This window comes from Thunnus thynnus, chromosome 3 (genome assembly GCF_963924715.1).
Source record: "Thunnus thynnus chromosome 3, fThuThy2.1, whole genome shotgun sequence".
In the NCBI taxonomy this organism is placed as follows: Eukaryota; Metazoa; Chordata; class Actinopteri; order Scombriformes; family Scombridae; genus Thunnus; species Thunnus thynnus.
In genome coordinates, this window is record NC_089519.1 from 6,409,270 (window position 1) to 6,427,119 (window position 17,850).

Here is a 17,850-nt window from a genome sequence, read left to right on the forward strand (position 1 = left end):
TTGGCTGGTCATGCTGTGCTCTTGTAGTTTTAACATTAGAGCATTCAGAAACCTTTGAACTTCTAATAACTAAGTCTATTCATGAACTCATTACTAGAGCTGCAATGATAAATTAATCAATTAGTTGATCAATTAATCTGCAACTATTTTGATTAGCGATGAACTGTTTTAGTCATTAGAAAAATGCCAAATATTTGCTCGTTCCACCTTTTCAAATGTTAAGTTTTGTTGCTTTTATGTGCTTTTATATATTATAAATTGAATATTGTAGGGTTTTTGACCATTGGTTGGACAAAACAAGACATTTGAAGATGTCACTGTGGGCTGTGGAAAATTAAACTAGGCATTTTTCGCTATTATCTGACATTTTATTGATTAAATGATTAATAGATAATGTAAATAATAGTTAGTTGTAGCCCTACTAATTTCTACTGCAGAACACCCACATATGTAACAGCTGAAGGTCTCTAGTAACTGCACGCCAACTAAAAAGATCAAAATGAGGCCTGTGTGCCACCTGTGTTTATCAGAAATGTGAAGTCCAGGCTGCAGAGCAACTCCTCTCTGCTGCTGCCAAAGTAGGAGTCGCTCAACATCACCACCTGGTGGAGAGAAAGGGTCATATCATGCATAATTGAAGTAAACCAGCAAGCAGCGGGGTGTAATAAAAAAAGTACAAATTTTATTTTTTTTAATCTTTACAAAGGCCTGTTTACCCAAGTTTTTTTTATAAACAAAATATAACAGCTTCTCATCGACCTGGACTGATGAAAAAAAAAAACAAAGAACAAAAAAGAAAACAAAATTCACACAAAAATATAAAAAGATGCTTGTCACCAAAAGTGAAAAACAGAACAAGACAGATGAAAAGACAGGAAAGCAGAACACAATAAACAGCTGTTAAATTGTGTCACAGCAAAAGAGCTTACAAAAATAATAAATGACAAAAAAAAAAAAAAAAAATCTTCGTCATCGTTGATTCAGGCAGTACAGAACAGCAAGTGCTTCATATCAAATATCTCAAAATCCACCAAAAGACAACAGTGCTGCAACACAATGTACAGAAACATTTTGGGGTGAAAAGTGTCTCCTTGACCAATAAAAAAAACCTTTGCCAAAGTACGGATCTACCAGTTTGACTTTAGGCCGTGGTTTAACATTCGTCAGTAAAACACTCGACCCTTGAACAAAGTTTCACAAACAAACTATGACAATCTGCCCCTCCCCAACCCCCCGCCCCCCATGTTTGGCATGAAATACTAGTCTAACCAGATATAAAACTGATGTCAGTGAGTGAAAGGTGTTCACACATCTCACACAAGACAGTTTCACACTGAACCCATTAGTCACGTATCCATGAAAAAAGAAAAAAAAAATCCATAAAAAAATAAACAGAATGTCAAAATGAAAGCCTGCTTTAGACAAGAGAAAACAGCAATTAGTAAAATGCATTCAATTGGCAACAGAACATATAAGATCAAAAGACAGATACAAATCCAAAGAAATGGAATGTTTACAGCATCAAGTCAGCATATCGAATTGAGTATGACAGGAGAGAGGCTCGGAGGAGGGATTTCCAGTCAAATTCCCGAGACAAATGTAAGCATCGTAACATGAGGTGGACAGACTTGGTGTGTTTTATAAAGACGGGCATTGGGGTGGAGATCTGCGACTCAGTTCGGTGCATTTCATCCGTGTTCCAGAGAACTGATTTAGCAGTTTTTGTAGCAATTTGATGAATGGAAAACGTACAGCGACATCAGCTTTCTGACTTCTCTTCTACACAGCTTCCTTTTCCAACATTTTTTTTTTTTTAGACGTTAAGTTTGGGTCGCCTGTATGTTCTGAGGGTTATTTTTTTCATTTTTATGCAAATATCACAATATGAAACAGCGCGAATCTCGCTGCCACGTGTAACCGAACAGAACTCCTCCCTGCTCCCTTACACTCAAAAACAATTCCAACATGTGGAAATGACTTATTTCATTTCCCTGAAAAAATTCAGACGCACGTTAAGAAAACGGGATCAACTGCAACGACTGCGAAGTCACGTGAAGAGTTTTGGCCTCGGCTCACTGCTTGTCAGCAGAGCACCAGGTTGACAAAGAGCACCTTGCAAGTAGAGACTACATTCTTTGATACAAGCATGTCAAGTTTCATACATATACTGTAGGTGTAATGTACACACCTATCAACGGTGCATAGATAATTTCACCTCATGTATAAATGACGCCAACAAATGTTCTGAAGATGGAATTGCATAAATACCAAAAACTCTAGTGCATAGTTACTGAAATCAAAAGAGCAAGACCAGGAGACAGACTGGAAGTCTTAGGAGGAACACCGGAAGCCTTTGTGTAAACTGTGAATCATCTAAATCTGTTTTAGATTTTAACATCAGCCAAACTTTTTTATATTTTTTATTGCAAGGATTAAATTTGATTCACTCAAACTGTCTCAGATTGATCGAAAATGAACATCAGCCATTATCGTGCTGGTAAATGTTTTGTTTTCAGGCAATGAACCAACATTTGGTTTGTTTAAGTTACCGGTGAATAACAAATGAAGCAGTCTACTTTAGTTGGCTCAAATCCACCTCAAGGCCTCCGGTTCCTTGTGAAAACCTGACAAACCTCCAATTTTTAAGTTGCTAATCTCAATAGAAGAAAAATGTTCATCTTCAACATTCAGTAACCCTGAAAGAAAATATAACAAAAACATAAAAACACACTGAAACTAAAAGATGATCAATGTCAATTGTTCAACAGCTTATTTTTTTAAGGGCTTAAATCAGATATAAAGAAACAACCTTTCTTTCAAGTAAATCAGACATAATTTTTATTTGACGTCTATACTCAAATTAACGAAGTTTGAATTTTCTCCAAACTTTTGAATTTCGGAATGCCTTCAGTTGTAGTTTTTGTTGGGTTTCATGGCCGCTGGCACTAGAATATCACCTGGCTAACCGAGGAACATATGAAAAACAAAACAAAACAAAAAATTAAGACTGGGGAAGAAATAACTGCAACTCCATATATCTTTTCAGGATCAAAAAGTAAAGAGCTGCTTGCTTATTGTGTTGTTACATTCAACTCTCCATTATACTGACATCTATGAATTTTGTAGCACAAATAATACTGTCAGCGCGCCAGTGATGACAGGTAACTGTGATACTGTGACTGTATGTAGCACTTATAAACATGCATGAAGGACGGACTGATGCGGATAGCTTTTACATGAGGAGACCCCTCAAGTTTTCAAGTAGTCACGGACATTGAAAACCAGCCTCTAGGAATCCCGCTGGGTTTCTTCTGCACGCTGACCATCCTATGTTTTCAATCTTCAGAGATTTTACAGTACAAGACTGACACAGAGCTTAACTACTGGATTTAGGAGTTTGGATAATGCCAAAGAAAGATTTTTTTTTTTTTTTTTTTTTTTAAAAAGTAGTCAAGCTCCTGGAGGGAATCTTACAGTGAGTAGGTATTTTAAGTGTTTGTGTGTGTATGCGAGTTCATGGGATGCTCAGTTCATCGAGCAGTCCTCTCCCTCCGTGTCCGTGTCTGTGTCCGAGCAGGCGGTGTCCATGGCGACGTGGGCGGGGCTGACGATGACGGCTCGTCTCTGCTCCTCCTCGGCGCTCGCTCTCCTCTCCTGAGTGCGTTCGATGTGCTGGATGGCCTGAAGAAGAAGAAGAGAGGAAGGAAAAACTCTTGAGGGCTGCGGCGAATGTTCAGTCAACGGAGAAACACGATCCTGATGAGGATTCTCTATATAAAAAGTCAAACAAACACATACCTGCACGATGGTGTCAAGGTTCTGTCTGGACGTGGACACAGTGCTGGTGTGGACAGATGGGCTCATGGTCACCACAGTGACATGGTGGTGGGGTTGCTGGGTTAGTGTCGGAGCCGGGACGATGACTGTGGGGTGGTGTGTTGGGGCAGGGGGAGTGGGAGGAGCCAGCACCTGTAGGACAGACAAAACATTATTAAAATACAAATAGAGACGTGTTTTATTACATTCAAGGCTCAGCATATGACCCAAGATAAGTGTGTGTGTGTTTCTGACCTGTGGACTGTGTGTTTGCCTGTCAGCGGCGTGGATCTGCTGCAGCCGTAACAACGTCTGGCTCTGGATGAGCGCCTGCTCCTCCTCCACCTGCTGGGTGATCACTTTCAGACGCTCGGGGTGCAGCTGGCCGTCCAGAGAGCGCATCTGCACACGAACACGAGAGAAGAGAATTCTTTTGTAAAATGCAGTGTTATGTTCAATTAAAAAGACATTAAACAACAACAACCATGAACTACTGCCTTGTTCCTTTAGAAATATCTTACTCCTGCATGTCCCCTGCTGTTTACTTTCTTCTTTCAGTCCACTGTTTGAGTTTCTGTTTATCTTAACCTGCTGTTATGGTAGATCCAGGATGTGAGCTTATCAGAAATTGGCTGGTGTAGGGGTTAATCTGTCACCACTACCAGCTACCACCTTGTTAAAGTGACTGATAATCATGTTCTGGTTAGAAGTCTAAATGGCGAGTAAAATGTAGAAAAGTTTTTAGTAGTTTTGTGTTATATGTGAGAATCCTACATATGTTGTTAATGTCAGCAGTCTTGTTAAATGAAATCTAATGATTGCTGAAATAAATGTTAAACTGAGTAAGACAGAGGGAAGAGGACATGAGTCATGAAGAAAGACTTTTTTCATTTGAAGGACTGGGCATCGACTCCTGTTTCGGGCTCACCTGCTCCTCCAGCTGCATACGAGCAGAACGCTCCCTGTCCAGTTGCTGCCGCAGCTCTAACATCTCCCTCCGCACCTCCTCCACCTTCTCCTCCTCCAGGGTGTCTGGAGACCCGATCCCTTCATCCTTCTCCTCCGCTCGCCTCCTCTTAGGTGACGAACCACTGAATTCCTGGAGCGACAAGGAGGTCGTGTCAAGTTAAACATAAAACAGTCGCACATATTACATAAGTACACTTAATATGTGAACAAAGGAGGCAGTCCAAAACCCGACCAGCGCGGTGTTTGTTAATACGGAAAATGTGAAGTTTCTTTTTCATTCATGTAAAAAACCCACGGCCTCTTCCAGAAAGAAAGTTTAATAAACTCTGAGTCTAACCCAGAACTCTGAGTTGATTAACTCAGATGAGAGAAACTGGAGTTTTCAGATGGTTTGAGTTTAGATAAATCATCTCTGAGTTAAGTGCATGTGTGTTAAAAAAAAAAAAAAAAAAAAGCTCCAATACTTTACAACAATTCACCATGGCAACGGGCAAATAACGTCAGAGCCTCTATCTGAATCCAGGGGAGTTATACACAAATATTTATGTGTACAAATTTCACTTTAAAAACAAGGGTTGGACTCAGGAAAGGAGTCAATAAGTTTTATTCAACATAGTCCCATCATTCATCATTCATCAGACCTATTTTAACAAACAGACTTGTTTTACTTGTGATTTGGGGTTAAAAAAGGTACCCAAGTTTTGAGTGTAAATTCTACAATTCACACATTCAATGACTATATTTCCATTAAAAAAAACAAAAACATTAGTAAAGTAGTTCTCAGGTAACACACTAACATCCAGCTGGGATTTGGATCTCTCCCTCTAGACGCAAACCTCTGCAAATGTGAACTCCAGCTGGACGTTTCAACTGCAGCCTAACAATGAGGAAATGAAACAGCGAGCCCGACGGCGGCTTCAGGCTCGGCAGGAGGGGAGGAGACAGAGACAAACTCTGGGTTTGTTGAAGAAAACCTGCCAGCGAGCAGGTTAGGTTCACACAGTCAGTTAAGTAACCAGACCCAGACTTAAAGTGATCTCTATGATCTCTATTTCTGGCACACAAAACCCAGAATTTCCTGTGACTCAACGTTAACAAACTCAAAAAGTTTTCACTAAACCTGTTTTCCCGAACGGACCACTGAACAAACGACTGGTGTGGCAAGAAAATAAAACGCCAGGTGAACCAACAGCATGGTAAACAAATCCTTCGCATACATAGATAGAGAAGGCACTGTACTGTCTTTGCCAACACTTGCAAGCTGTTCAAATATAATATAAAAGTTAAGCTGTAATGATACTTGCCTGGGACGCAGCACACCTCCACATTTTTGACACCTGATATCCATCTGTCTCTAGCGCCTCAACGAGAAGCCTTATCACGACATCTAACACGTCACCTGCTGCTGTCTGATAATCAGCTGATGTCTCAACATCAAACCTGTGGCCTGAGATCTATTTCAGTCTTTACCCTACAGAACAGGTAGCACAGCCCAGGTGAAGTGACTTTTCCATCAAACTGTCTCTTCCTTCTCAATAAGTCTTTTAGTATCTTAAAATTTGCTTTGGAACAATTCATCACAATAAAGTAAATGTCTATATTTACTGATTTCAAAGCGATGTCCCCAGTAGTGTGGGACAGCATTTGAGAGAGCACGTTTATTTGAAAAGTCGTTACCACACAGCGACGGTGCAACTTTTGGCAACATGAATTTAAGAGTGATGAATCACGTTTCAGGTCGTTGTGAGCTGATTTTTGCAATGTATTGAAAAAAAGGAACTCCAATAGCTGCCTTATCCAGTTTGATGATTAGAGAATTGTCCACAGTATTGCACGTTATACAGCATCTGTATGATAGGCTAAAAACAACCAATACGAAAAACTTCTGCTGCTGATTTATCCACACAGAGTTGAGAAAAGGCACTCAGGTCTACCTGGATGAAGCGTTTGAGCTGGTTGTTCTGTGCCAGGAGCTGTGTCTTTTCTTGCTCCAAAGCGAAGATGTAGTCTGCTGTCTGCTGCAAGATGGCCGCCTGGTAAGGATCAATAGAGAAGAGATAAACATAAGACCAGTACATGGACAAATAGGAACAGAACTGTCGCTGAAGCAGAGAAAAACACAGAAATTAACAATCGTGTGAAAGCATTTCTAATCTTAAAATATCCAAACAGAGCTCATGAAATAAAACTGAATAAAACAGCTTCATGTGTGTCAGTGTTTGTGTGTTTACTGCACCTTGCTGAGTTTCTCTCCATCTGTGTGGGGCAGGAGTGTTTTGAGGGACTGGAAGCCCGCGTTGATGCTCTGCATGCGCCGGCGTTCGTTGCTGTTGGCGATCTCGCGGCGGATTCGTCTCTCCTGGTCCTGGGCCGTCTCTGGACTGAGGGGGATATTGGCCAGGCTGAGGGAGAGAGGCCAAAAGGACAAAGATGATCATCGTTTTCTTACAAATTATTTATTTATTAAATAAAATTAATAATGAAATTATTAAATAAAACTGACAGACAGCAACAATAAAATAAAAAAAACATGGAAACCTTTAACCTGGGACTTAACCAGGCTTTAGTCTTGGCCTCTTTGCATTCCACGGTCTAGATGCCTACAGGTCTTTGAGTTTGACTGAACTCTGTGCCCCCCCCCCCCCCCACATCTCCAACCCATGAGGGTCAATGTTATGGTGGCAAAAACCTTCTCAGTTATATTTGCTCAGGGGGAGAAATAAGTGACCCATTAAGACTTAAGATGACCGCGGTGCCAAGAAGACAACAAACCTGAGGAAACAAACCGGAAGAACCAGATCTGGGATGTTTACTGAAGTGAAAAATGTCAGACAGACGACACTGCTCTAAATAGGTTTCTTTTTTTCCTACAAAAGACAAGTAGGACAGTTGTGGGTTTGCAGCTACAATTAAATAGTCGTATGTTATTATAAACTTTGTGGTTACAAGCCAGTAATGTCAGCTAAACTAAAAGTCAAAAAATCTCATGATTTATGCGATTGCACACTGCCTTTAAAATAAGTTCTGGGCCCTTAAAGAGCTGAATTGCATGCTTCAAGAAATATAATGTAGGAATCATGTCCTTTAGTGCTACCTAATGTACAAATCATGAGTTAAAAACAGTGATGAAACAATAACAGAATGAAAGAAAGTAATACAATTAAATGTGTGCTAGTTACATCTAATTTGCACTTGTCACTATTTCTGAGATTTTAGAGTAAACTGAAGTACAAAGAAAATAAATATGTCCATTAAAGAAGAGATGAGATAGATGAACTGATAACTGGTTTGTACATCCACACAAACCAAAATGCTGCAGACACTGGTGTAAACACAAAGGTGAGGTGTTGGTGCTCCACAGACAGACATATATACTATAGTTTTTGTTTGTTTTTTTGCATGAATCATGTCAGGTATGTATGTAAGTTACAGACATACACTTGGAGAATACCCTTCCTTTACGTAACATTTGTTGTACTTTAGCCATGCTGGGTGCTATTGTTTTGTTATTATTGTATGTTCTGTTTTTGCATCATACCATGTGATCATGGTCTTGACTCAAATAAATGAAATTAAACTATGTTTGGGAGATAAATGTTTTGTGATGTAGTAACGCTGAGCCAGAGAAAAATTTCCCTAAGGGGACAAGTTCTCTTATCTAAGTCTCTGCCATCAAAGTGACCCACTCTGTATCTATAGTATCTTGTTTTTTTTTTTTTTAAATCAAAACTTGTTATCAAAATGTGTTAGCCTATCTAAATACTATAGCGGAACCTGGAAGTCAATATCTTGAATTATATTGAATATTTATATGCTTGTACTATTTTTACATTTCTAAAACAGTAACATAAATGCACCTTTCTGTACATTAAGTGCTTGTTATTTTGAACATCACAACCACTACCCTGCACTTAAATTAATGCACTGAACACTCATTTGCACTTCCTTTTATTTAAATTTTCCTGCTTTGTACATTGCATACATCATCCACTGTTAATTTTAAATTTAATTATTTATTTCACGTCACATTTAATTGTTGCACTTGTCACCATTTCTTTGTCAGTAGTGCAGTCCATATTTCCTTTGTACAGTCAGTATTCCATTTAAAATTTTATATCCCATTTCAAAACTACAATTCCATCATGTGCATAGCTTTTAAATTTTCCATTTAATTTTAGTACTGTTTTGTTTATTGTATTATTTCATTATTATTGTTGTTGTTATGACTATCATCATCATTACCTTACTGTTATATTTTTATTCTTCTATGTTGCGTTTGTGGGAGCACAGACACATTCTTTGTATGCTGCATACTTAGCTAATAAACAGATTCTGATATTTTGTTTTTTATATGATTGTGTATATGTTGTATATTCATACTACACATTTCTAACATTGTGTACATTCTGCGTCTTATACACAAATATTTATTTCATCTCATACTATTGCTCGCTGAGGAAAATCTATTATATGTTCGACTAGAAACAGCAGATAACACCACGCTGCTGGAGCGTGTCGGTGTTGTTGAAGTTTAGAGATGAGATCAGCTGTTCGGACCTCCAACATGGCCGCCGGAGGCACCAGCAGGGCCGCTGACATCACGGAGAACAATGCTTTCACATGTTAGCATGCAGCTAGCACGCACTGACGCTTAATTATAACAACCCCTCGTCAACGGTTACACACCTGTGCCCACCAGCGCACCTGTACAACGTGTTTCAGTCACAGACGTTCGTGTATATGAATCCAGAGAAGTCAGAACAGACACAGTGCGGCAACTAAACGAGTGCGTTGTGATGAGCTAGTTAGCCAGGCTAAGCTAATTGTAGCACGCGACGCAACAACGGCGCGGACTGTTATTTAAGCACGCGCACGTTGTAGCCGAAATCCTGTTTTAATTACTCATATATAATAATCATATGAGCAAGTTATACACTTAAATAATCCGACCAACATACAAAAGAGGTGAAAGAAAGTTTGTGTTTGTAAACATGTGATTTGATGTGTAACTAACAGCGAGGCAACGGAGAACACGTTAACTACCACGTGGTTGGTGCTCAACTGGACCGATTTCACCTCGTAGATTTACATATTTCTGAGCTGAACGGCTGTAAAACACGCCTTGTATATTAATACGTGTAATTGAGTCGGTATATGTAACAACAGAAGTTAAATAATTCTTCTTTATTCTCGTCGACCAAAAAGCAGCAGTTGGCACGACAAGCTGCTAATTTCTACAACCACACGCGTGCTGCCAACAGCTAGCAATGCTAACTGAAGTCAGGCTGCATCACGCACACACTCGACACACACATACACGGCCACATGAAGAAAGATTGGTGAAAGCAGTTTCTTATCTGCACAGGTAGCTAGCTACACACCTGCAGAGACCTCCGATAACATCCTTCTCCGTCTTCTTGAACTGCTGTAAGGAAGGTATCTTCTCTGTCGGCATCATGAAATATTCCATGCTTTCAAAGCCACCTTGTGAAGTCCCGTGTTTTTTTTTTTGTTTTTTTTTTCTCCCTCCACTGGCCCTCCTTGATGCACGTTTTTTTGTTTTTGTTTTTTTAACCGCAGAGCTTATCGTTGTTGTGCTCCTCAGTGCCGCATATCCAGTAAACCTCTTCAAAATCCGTTAATCTGAATGATAAAGTGAGGAATATAAAAGTAAGTTGAGGCTGTGTTGCTCTCCACAGCTGATGGGGTTCCCTCCAATGTGTGTGTGTGGCTTCTTGCCTCCGCCTACTACTACGTGTGTGTGTGTGTGTATGTGTCTGCTGCCTCCGCCTACTGTGTGTGTGTGTGTGTGTGCAGCTGATCTGTGTGAGGCGGGAAACAGCTGGTTGGAATCAGAGCCCCCTTTTCCGGAAAGAAGAACAAACAGAGCAGCAAGTCACTACTGTGTAAACGCAGTGCTTCAAACCAAAAGGCTCTTACAGAAAATGAAGGCTAGCAGAGAACAGAAATACTAATGACTGCAGCTATACAAGAACTAACTATGAGCAAGAGGAAGAAAGCAGGAGGAACACACTAGAACTGGACACACATTAGTGGATGAAATAACATTTTGTCTTCTGGATTATGTTACACCTATATACTGAAATACTAATATAGTTTACTGTAGTAGCAGTTCACTTAAAACTTCCCAAAGCCCAAGTTGGTGTCTTCATAGAGTTTGTTTTGTATGATCAACTGTCCATAACCCCGAAAATTATAGATCCACTAAAAAACAAACAAACAGTTGTCACAACTGAGAAGCTCGTCCAAGGAAAAAATTTGGTATTTTTGCTTAAAAACGGACTCAAAATCATTTTTTATCTTTTAGCAGTCATGGTTTTAATTCCCCATATTGATCTTCTTTTCTTTTCTCTTCTCTTCTCTTCTCTTCTCTTCTCTTCTCTTCTCTTCTCTTCTCTTCTCTTCTTTTACCTTATTCCTGTGGGCATCATTGTATATTCTTTCATTTAAAAATGCATTGATTCTTCATATGTCATTTTGCTGTTTTTTTTTGTTTATAAATGTGCAGTGTTAAGCACTTTGTGAACAATGTTTTAAAAAAGTGCTATATAAATAAAGTTTGTTATTATTTTATTATTATAAAATAGTTGCCAATTAATTTTCAATTCATTTGTGATCATTTAATTAATTACAAATTATAATCACATTATAAACTGGAACAGTAGACATTTAGACTTGTAAGCACAGGTGCTAATAACATCAGTGGTGGCTCTGCTCTGTTCAAGTGTCCCACTAAGTCGTGACAGTGAGCCAGCAGGCACAACACCAGCACGCTGAAACTGAAGCAGCTAAATAGAAAGCAGTCATCATTAACTACATTATTTACACCTGTGTGACTTTAGCTACAGTGACGTGTCAAAATGTCTTCTGTGAAAAAAGCCTATGAAGTCACCACACAGTAATTACTGATTATTAACAAATGCGTACACAATACGCAGAGAGTGGGAGAGACAGGGAGCTCTGGCTTTTGCATATCAAGTTCTGAACACCAAGTTAGGTTTATTTGTCATGCTAACTGTTTGAAGTAAGTGACTTTGTTTTTCCTGGAGCAAAATATAAAGCTGACAATACTTCACACAAAGACAAAAACATCATCATCATCATTTTAGGTGTTTTCACATTTCTGTAAGGCCACATTTTACCATACTTGCAAAGACACCAGCTCGTGTCAAAAGTGACAATATTAATTGTATCACACAATATAATGTATGTCAAAGAATTATGAACCATAATCCATTAAATAAGTTATTTATCATGCCAAACCATCAAACATTTACTGGATACATTCTGCATGTGTGAAGTCAGCTGATTAGCTTTTTGAATCGCTGTAAATGTATTCCCAGTTGTTTGAGTGTAGTTTGGAGAAAATAAGCATGACCTGGTATCTGTCATTTTTGTTTTTTTTAAGACAAACAATTAATCAATTTAGTGAAAATAATCAATAGATGAAAATAACAATATGCAACATTTTGTGCAGTTGCAGTTTTTTTTGATTACAAAAGTTGCAAACTGAAAAGTGAAAAAAAAAAAAAAAAAAAACAACTCACAAAAAATATCAAAGATTCCACCTGACAGGTTGGACAACAACTCACTGTGTAGGGAGACAATTATGTAAAAAGGCAAAGCATACATAACTTCTCCAGTACAGCAGGTGGCAGTAATGCGCCATAAAGCTGGTTGTCAATTCACCATCTAGAAGAACAGCTGGAACATCCATCCAGCTGTTACTGATGCATTTACATGGAAAAGTATCTGAGACAGTCAAAATGTTTTTCAAAAACATTATTCAGAACAAAAGGAGTCAGGTTGTTGTGCATCCATGCGTGAAATGAAAATTTGAAATTGAATGAAAATAAGGGATCCAGAATTGACAATACAATATTTTTTTGTTGTTTACATTGAATTTCACATTACATGAAAGGCAAATACAATTCAAACCTGTTTGTTTAAATGAAAAGACTCCACCAGTAGTGACAAACCACTGAGTGACTGTCAACAAATTCAAGCGTTAAATCTGCAAAAGAGGATTTGTGAGTGTGCAGAGACAGACTTCTGACAGCAGAGCAAGTTTTGAGATGATCTCTCTCCACCAGCAGCAGGACTTCTTTCGCTTGATCTCTTTAAACTTGCAAGCTCGGCTTTCGTGTTTCTACGTCTTGCATGCAAACTCTAAATGAGAGCAGACTCAATTTCATCAAGTTTGACCAAAAAATGAAGCATTATCATCAACCTCTGATTAACCAGGGGGCAGTGGTGGCCTAAAGGTTAGAAAAGTGAGCTTGTGACTGGAGAGTTGCTGGTTCAATCCCCCTGACCAGCAGGATAAACCTGGATGGGGAAAGTGAAGAAGTGCTTGTCCCTCCCTCATTACCACCACTGATGTGCCCTTGAGCAAGGCCCTTAACCTCAACTGCTAGGTGGCCAGCAGATCAGACTGTATGAATGTGTGAATGTAATCATGGCTCTCCTGAAAAAGAGAGCATTGCTCTCAGTGAAATTCCCCTGAATAACTAAAGGTTAAAAAAAAACCCCACAGTATCACATACTCTCTCATCTAGAATTCTGGCTTTACCAAAGCTATGATTTGTTTAACCTTAGAAGTTTTACTATTAATAGGCCACCTATTTGAATCCAAGAATGGCTTGAAAAATCAAAGCAGCTAGAATGAATTAAAATGTGTGACACTTTCTCAAAATGTCTTGTTTAGCAAGACATTATTAACTTCCACCTGCTGGAGGTGCTTGGTGTTCCTCAACAGGATATTGTAAATGTACTGCAGCAATGTGATGCAAGGCATAGCAAAAAAACAAACAAACAAAAAAAGTGTCCTCCCAACACTATCACCGCTCTCTGAACAAATCCATGTTCAGACAGGTCAGGTCACTACATTGAATACATTGTTCCTTAAGACTACATATACAGTGCTTTCTATACACACTATATTGTACACAATTTACATCCTCAAGCTTGGTGCATCACACTGATTTCCTCATGAGACTTTAGGGTTTCATCTCTCATATGTGCCTGAACACAGGATAGTTTGTTCTTTAATTTAGTCCAATATCTAGAAGCAACACATAATGTTTCCTTAGATTTTTATTTTTTCGTCCATGCAGTAAAAGTTCAATACAGACCATAAAAACAACAAAAACAAAACATATCTTTATATATTGTACAATGTAATAGATAAATATTTGGTCCTTACGCCACCAGACAGTTTTAAAAAAAAAAGACTCTTTCCCATTTATTCCCACATATCTCGTCTTTCTATGAGTAACAAACAGAGCAAAATATACAACCTTCCTCCATTCACCTTAAAATAGGATATATTATCTTTTGGAATAATGCAAACATGATAATGAGATACTCTTAATACATGACCTACACTATATCCTACATTTATATGTTATTGTATCTACTGAGTTCAGCTGAACATCATCTGCAGCAAAGTTTATCCACCAAGAGAGCACTGACTCAATATTTATAGCTTCTTATTGATTCAAACAATTCAAGATGTGTAGCACTCGAGAATATCAGCTAACATACAACAGAGCAAGTAGCACTCAACATTCAATGGCAAGTGCATCTTTATGATATATCAAAGCATTGTTTAGCACATAATTTGTCTACAGTTTTAAATTAAGCATGTAAAAGCAAAGATGACGGGCTTAATGCTGCAGATGAGTAGCTCTCAAAACAGCAGATGCTCTAAAGATTCAATATATAATAATATATCTTAAACATTGTTATGCCTTTAAAGTCTGTGTTCTCACAAAAGGTGAGCAGCATAAAGGCATAATTACTAGTATGATCCCATTTAAACAGCTGTTTCCTTTGGCAAATAGAAACATGGAATGTTTGATTGTAATTCTAAATAAGATTGACAGAAACATTGGAAAGGAACGAAAAAAAGATTGTGACATGACATCCACGCAGCCAAACCAGCTCTTAAGTATGATATTAGTCTCATGTAGAAGGGTAGTGCTTGAAGATGAGCTTTTAAGTGACCTTGTTATGGTAAAACCTTTCCACCTGGAGCTTCATATTATAAATGATCATCCTTCATCTGTACCGTCATGTGAGATGTCTTCCTAAAAGGCCTCCTTGGGACAGAATGAGACAGCTGAGATCTGATACTTTTGCTCTGGCAAAGTGCAAAGATCACTGAGCTGACGAGGCAGCTCCTGTTGTCACTGATGGCCTGGTCCTCTTGGCAGCAGATTCCTCCACGACGAAAGTGTAGCTATACTGAAAAACAAAACAGAAAAACAAAACAAAATTCAGATATTCTTTATTTGGAAAATTAATGTACTCAGTACTGAAGTAAGAATGATGTGACCCTACCTCATTTTCAATGTCCTGGAGAGACTTGATACGAATGTTGTTTAACTGAGAGTTCAGCTGAGGAGTCTAAGAGAGAGACACAGACAGTGAAATCTTAATACATGTTTATAGTGGATGCTTCGGATGAGATGGATGCCCTGGTTGCTATGAATGGAATCAGTCAAACATACCGCGCCGTTTGCCTGGACATCAAACTTTGGGTGAAGGCTAAAGGGAACTCCATCTAGAGCTGCAGAGAGCGAAGGTGGAAACAGGTGAGAGTGTTGCCCGCAGAGACGAACAGCGATACCTCGGTAATACTGTGTATGACGAGATACTCGGAGTACCTGTGATTCCCTGCATACTGCTGTCAGCAGGTTTGTCCAGGTTGTCCTTGGCGCAAAGGCTGCTGCGTCTCTGACTGACTTTGCTATGTGGCAGCGGAGGAGGGTTGCTGCGGAAACAAACAGTTAGATATTTCAACTAAAGCTTCTACATCTTCAGGATACATTATGTTCTTCCTTATTAAATGATGATGATGTACCAATATATAATTTATTATAATTATCAGTTGAATCACCTGTGTTTAACCATGTGTATCCCCTCACTATAAATGGCATTAAAAACATCTGGGGCCAGATGCATAAAACTGTGTGTAGATAAATGACTAAATGTATGCATGGTTCTGTTTTATAAATCTCAGTCATTGTGGAACTATGTGCATGTGCATGACCCTCATTTACACTCCCACAATGAGCCATAAATAGATGGAGACACACCCCGAACAAGCTGTTTTTAATCAATATGCTGCCTGCTCCACTAGTCTTTACACCTGTCAATGAAACAAACAGGAAAGAAGAATCGCTCGTATTGGACCAGCGAGGTTCTTCAGCCAGAGCAGCTGTCATTGTGGCTGTGTGGCTATTTATTGACTCCATAATATTAATTCATCATTGGCTGTGATATCTCAATTATTATTACTAACGTCAGAAATAAAACGCTGCACATTTATCTTTTTTAAAAAAAAGAGCCTGAGTCAGAGCGGGAAAAAGTGTCAAAAAGTTAACACAATAAAGTTTTATACAGTGTTGTCCATTAATTCATCATTTAGCAGACTTGCATTTCCTTAATGATGATAAAGTGGAATCTGACTGTGTATCAGGCTGCAGCTACATTACATTTTGAATATATTTGTTCAGCTTTAATCTGACTGACAAAACACAGGAGGCAGCAACTGAAGATGAAAAATATAGTTAAAGATTTAAAACATATATAGATCAAAAGACATAACTGTGAGCTCACAGTCTGATCCAGTAATAATGTGTTTGCTGATTTGCACTTGACAAGATGTCGAGGTTAAAATAAAGAATATTTAAAATTGTTAGACATCTATTTGTATCTCGGCTCAACAGCATTCAGTGACTTTATTTCAGCTACTTCAACAAATGTAGTAAATTTGAACATTGTCACTGAAATGCTGTTAAAACATGTTAAGACTATGCTCCCTATTTAAAAATCTCACTTTCAAACTACACTCTGCAGCTGCAACACAACCCTGCTCACTCAGTATATTAACATGTAATCTCCAATATTATAGGAATAATGTTCCATCAGTGCGACCAATCACATCATGAGTGATTGAGATAATTATTCATTTGTCCCACATGTCTAAAGCTTCATACCGATTGTTTAAATTTAAACTGAGATTACACATTATGTGTCACAGAGTTATAACAGAAGGACATGCAGAGGTTTTATTCTGAGTTGAGGCTAAATTCACGCTGTGTAATATCTGAATGACTGATGCACATAAAAGTGGTAACTTTGGAAATTCCCTGAGTAACTAAACTAATATCCAACCAGGATTTAGATTCTGATGGATCGTAAACCTCCGCTAATGAATGTGCTTTGACACAGACTGAATGACTGAGGAAATGAATCAGCGTGTCCGGCTCTGTAAGAGGGAGGAGACAGAGGAAAAACTCAGTCTGTCTCAGTCTGAAGTATGTGTGAGGTGCACATTCTGTGTTTATAAATACCAGTTAATGTGTGGGAAATAACGTATGCATTTTTGTGCAAACACATCTGGCCCCAGGAGCCTGAGCATGTCCACTAATAAATGACGTGAGTTATTATAATGTACAAGTGTGTATGTCTTCTCTATGTTAGACATTAAATAAGTACTATACCTGGGTCTGAGAGGCAGAGGAGCAGACGGCTGTTCCAGTGAGAGTCTGCGGAGGTCCAGACTGACACTGCGGGGCTTGGCTATGGGCATGGGATTGGAAAAATGGCCCTTTCTGCACCACAACACGTAGCCATGGATGTCTCTGTGAGCAAGACACATTAAATGACACATTAAGTGATTGCATGATGAAGTACTGAATGGATATTGACCACTGTGTTCAGGTTATGGGGTTTAGGACATGCCTTGATAAAACAGGTGCAAGTGAAATGTTTTGCATGTGTGAACGCTACCAACCCCACGTATGTGTAGTGCTGCAACATCATTTTGCTTTTGGCTGTCAGTTTGATATCCAACACAGCTGTGTCCACACTGCCCACCGGGACGACGCGTACACACACACGTTTCTTCTTTGAAACAGAGGCCTCTGGACACACAAACACACACATATCCATCAGCAGGAAGTAAATAAAACCTGCATCAAATATGAGGAATGTGTGTACACCTGTGTGCGTGTGTGTGTGTGTGTGTACTCA

General features: G+C 38.9%; 2 protein-coding genes across 2 annotated transcripts; both read right to left on the reverse strand.

Annotated features, from left to right (window-relative positions):
• Nucleotides 1-660: 660 nt before the first annotated feature.
• LOC137176399 (transcription factor AP-4-like) lies at nt 661-10,675 on the reverse strand. Its single transcript, XM_067582580.1, has 7 exons — nt 10,167-10,675; nt 7,022-7,187; nt 6,720-6,818; nt 4,745-4,915; nt 4,072-4,218; nt 3,799-3,969; nt 661-3,681 (listed from the first exon to the last, which is right to left on the reverse strand). Exons 1-7 carry the CDS (start codon nt 10,253-10,255, stop codon nt 3,526-3,528), a joined length of 999 nt encoding a protein of 332 aa, XP_067438681.1. The 5' UTR covers nt 10,256-10,675; the 3' UTR covers nt 661-3,525.
• A 3,209-nt stretch (nt 10,676-13,884) lies between these two features.
• On the reverse strand, nt 13,885-17,735 carry mvb12a (multivesicular body subunit 12A). The gene is made up of 6 exons (XM_067582581.1): nt 17,612-17,735; nt 17,319-17,459; nt 15,477-15,583; nt 15,321-15,379; nt 15,151-15,216; nt 13,885-15,054 (listed from the first exon to the last, which is right to left on the reverse strand). Exons 1-6 carry the CDS (start codon nt 17,638-17,640, stop codon nt 14,968-14,970), a joined length of 489 nt encoding a protein of 162 aa, XP_067438682.1. The 5' UTR covers nt 17,641-17,735; the 3' UTR covers nt 13,885-14,967.
• Nucleotides 17,736-17,850: the final 115 nt, after the last annotated feature.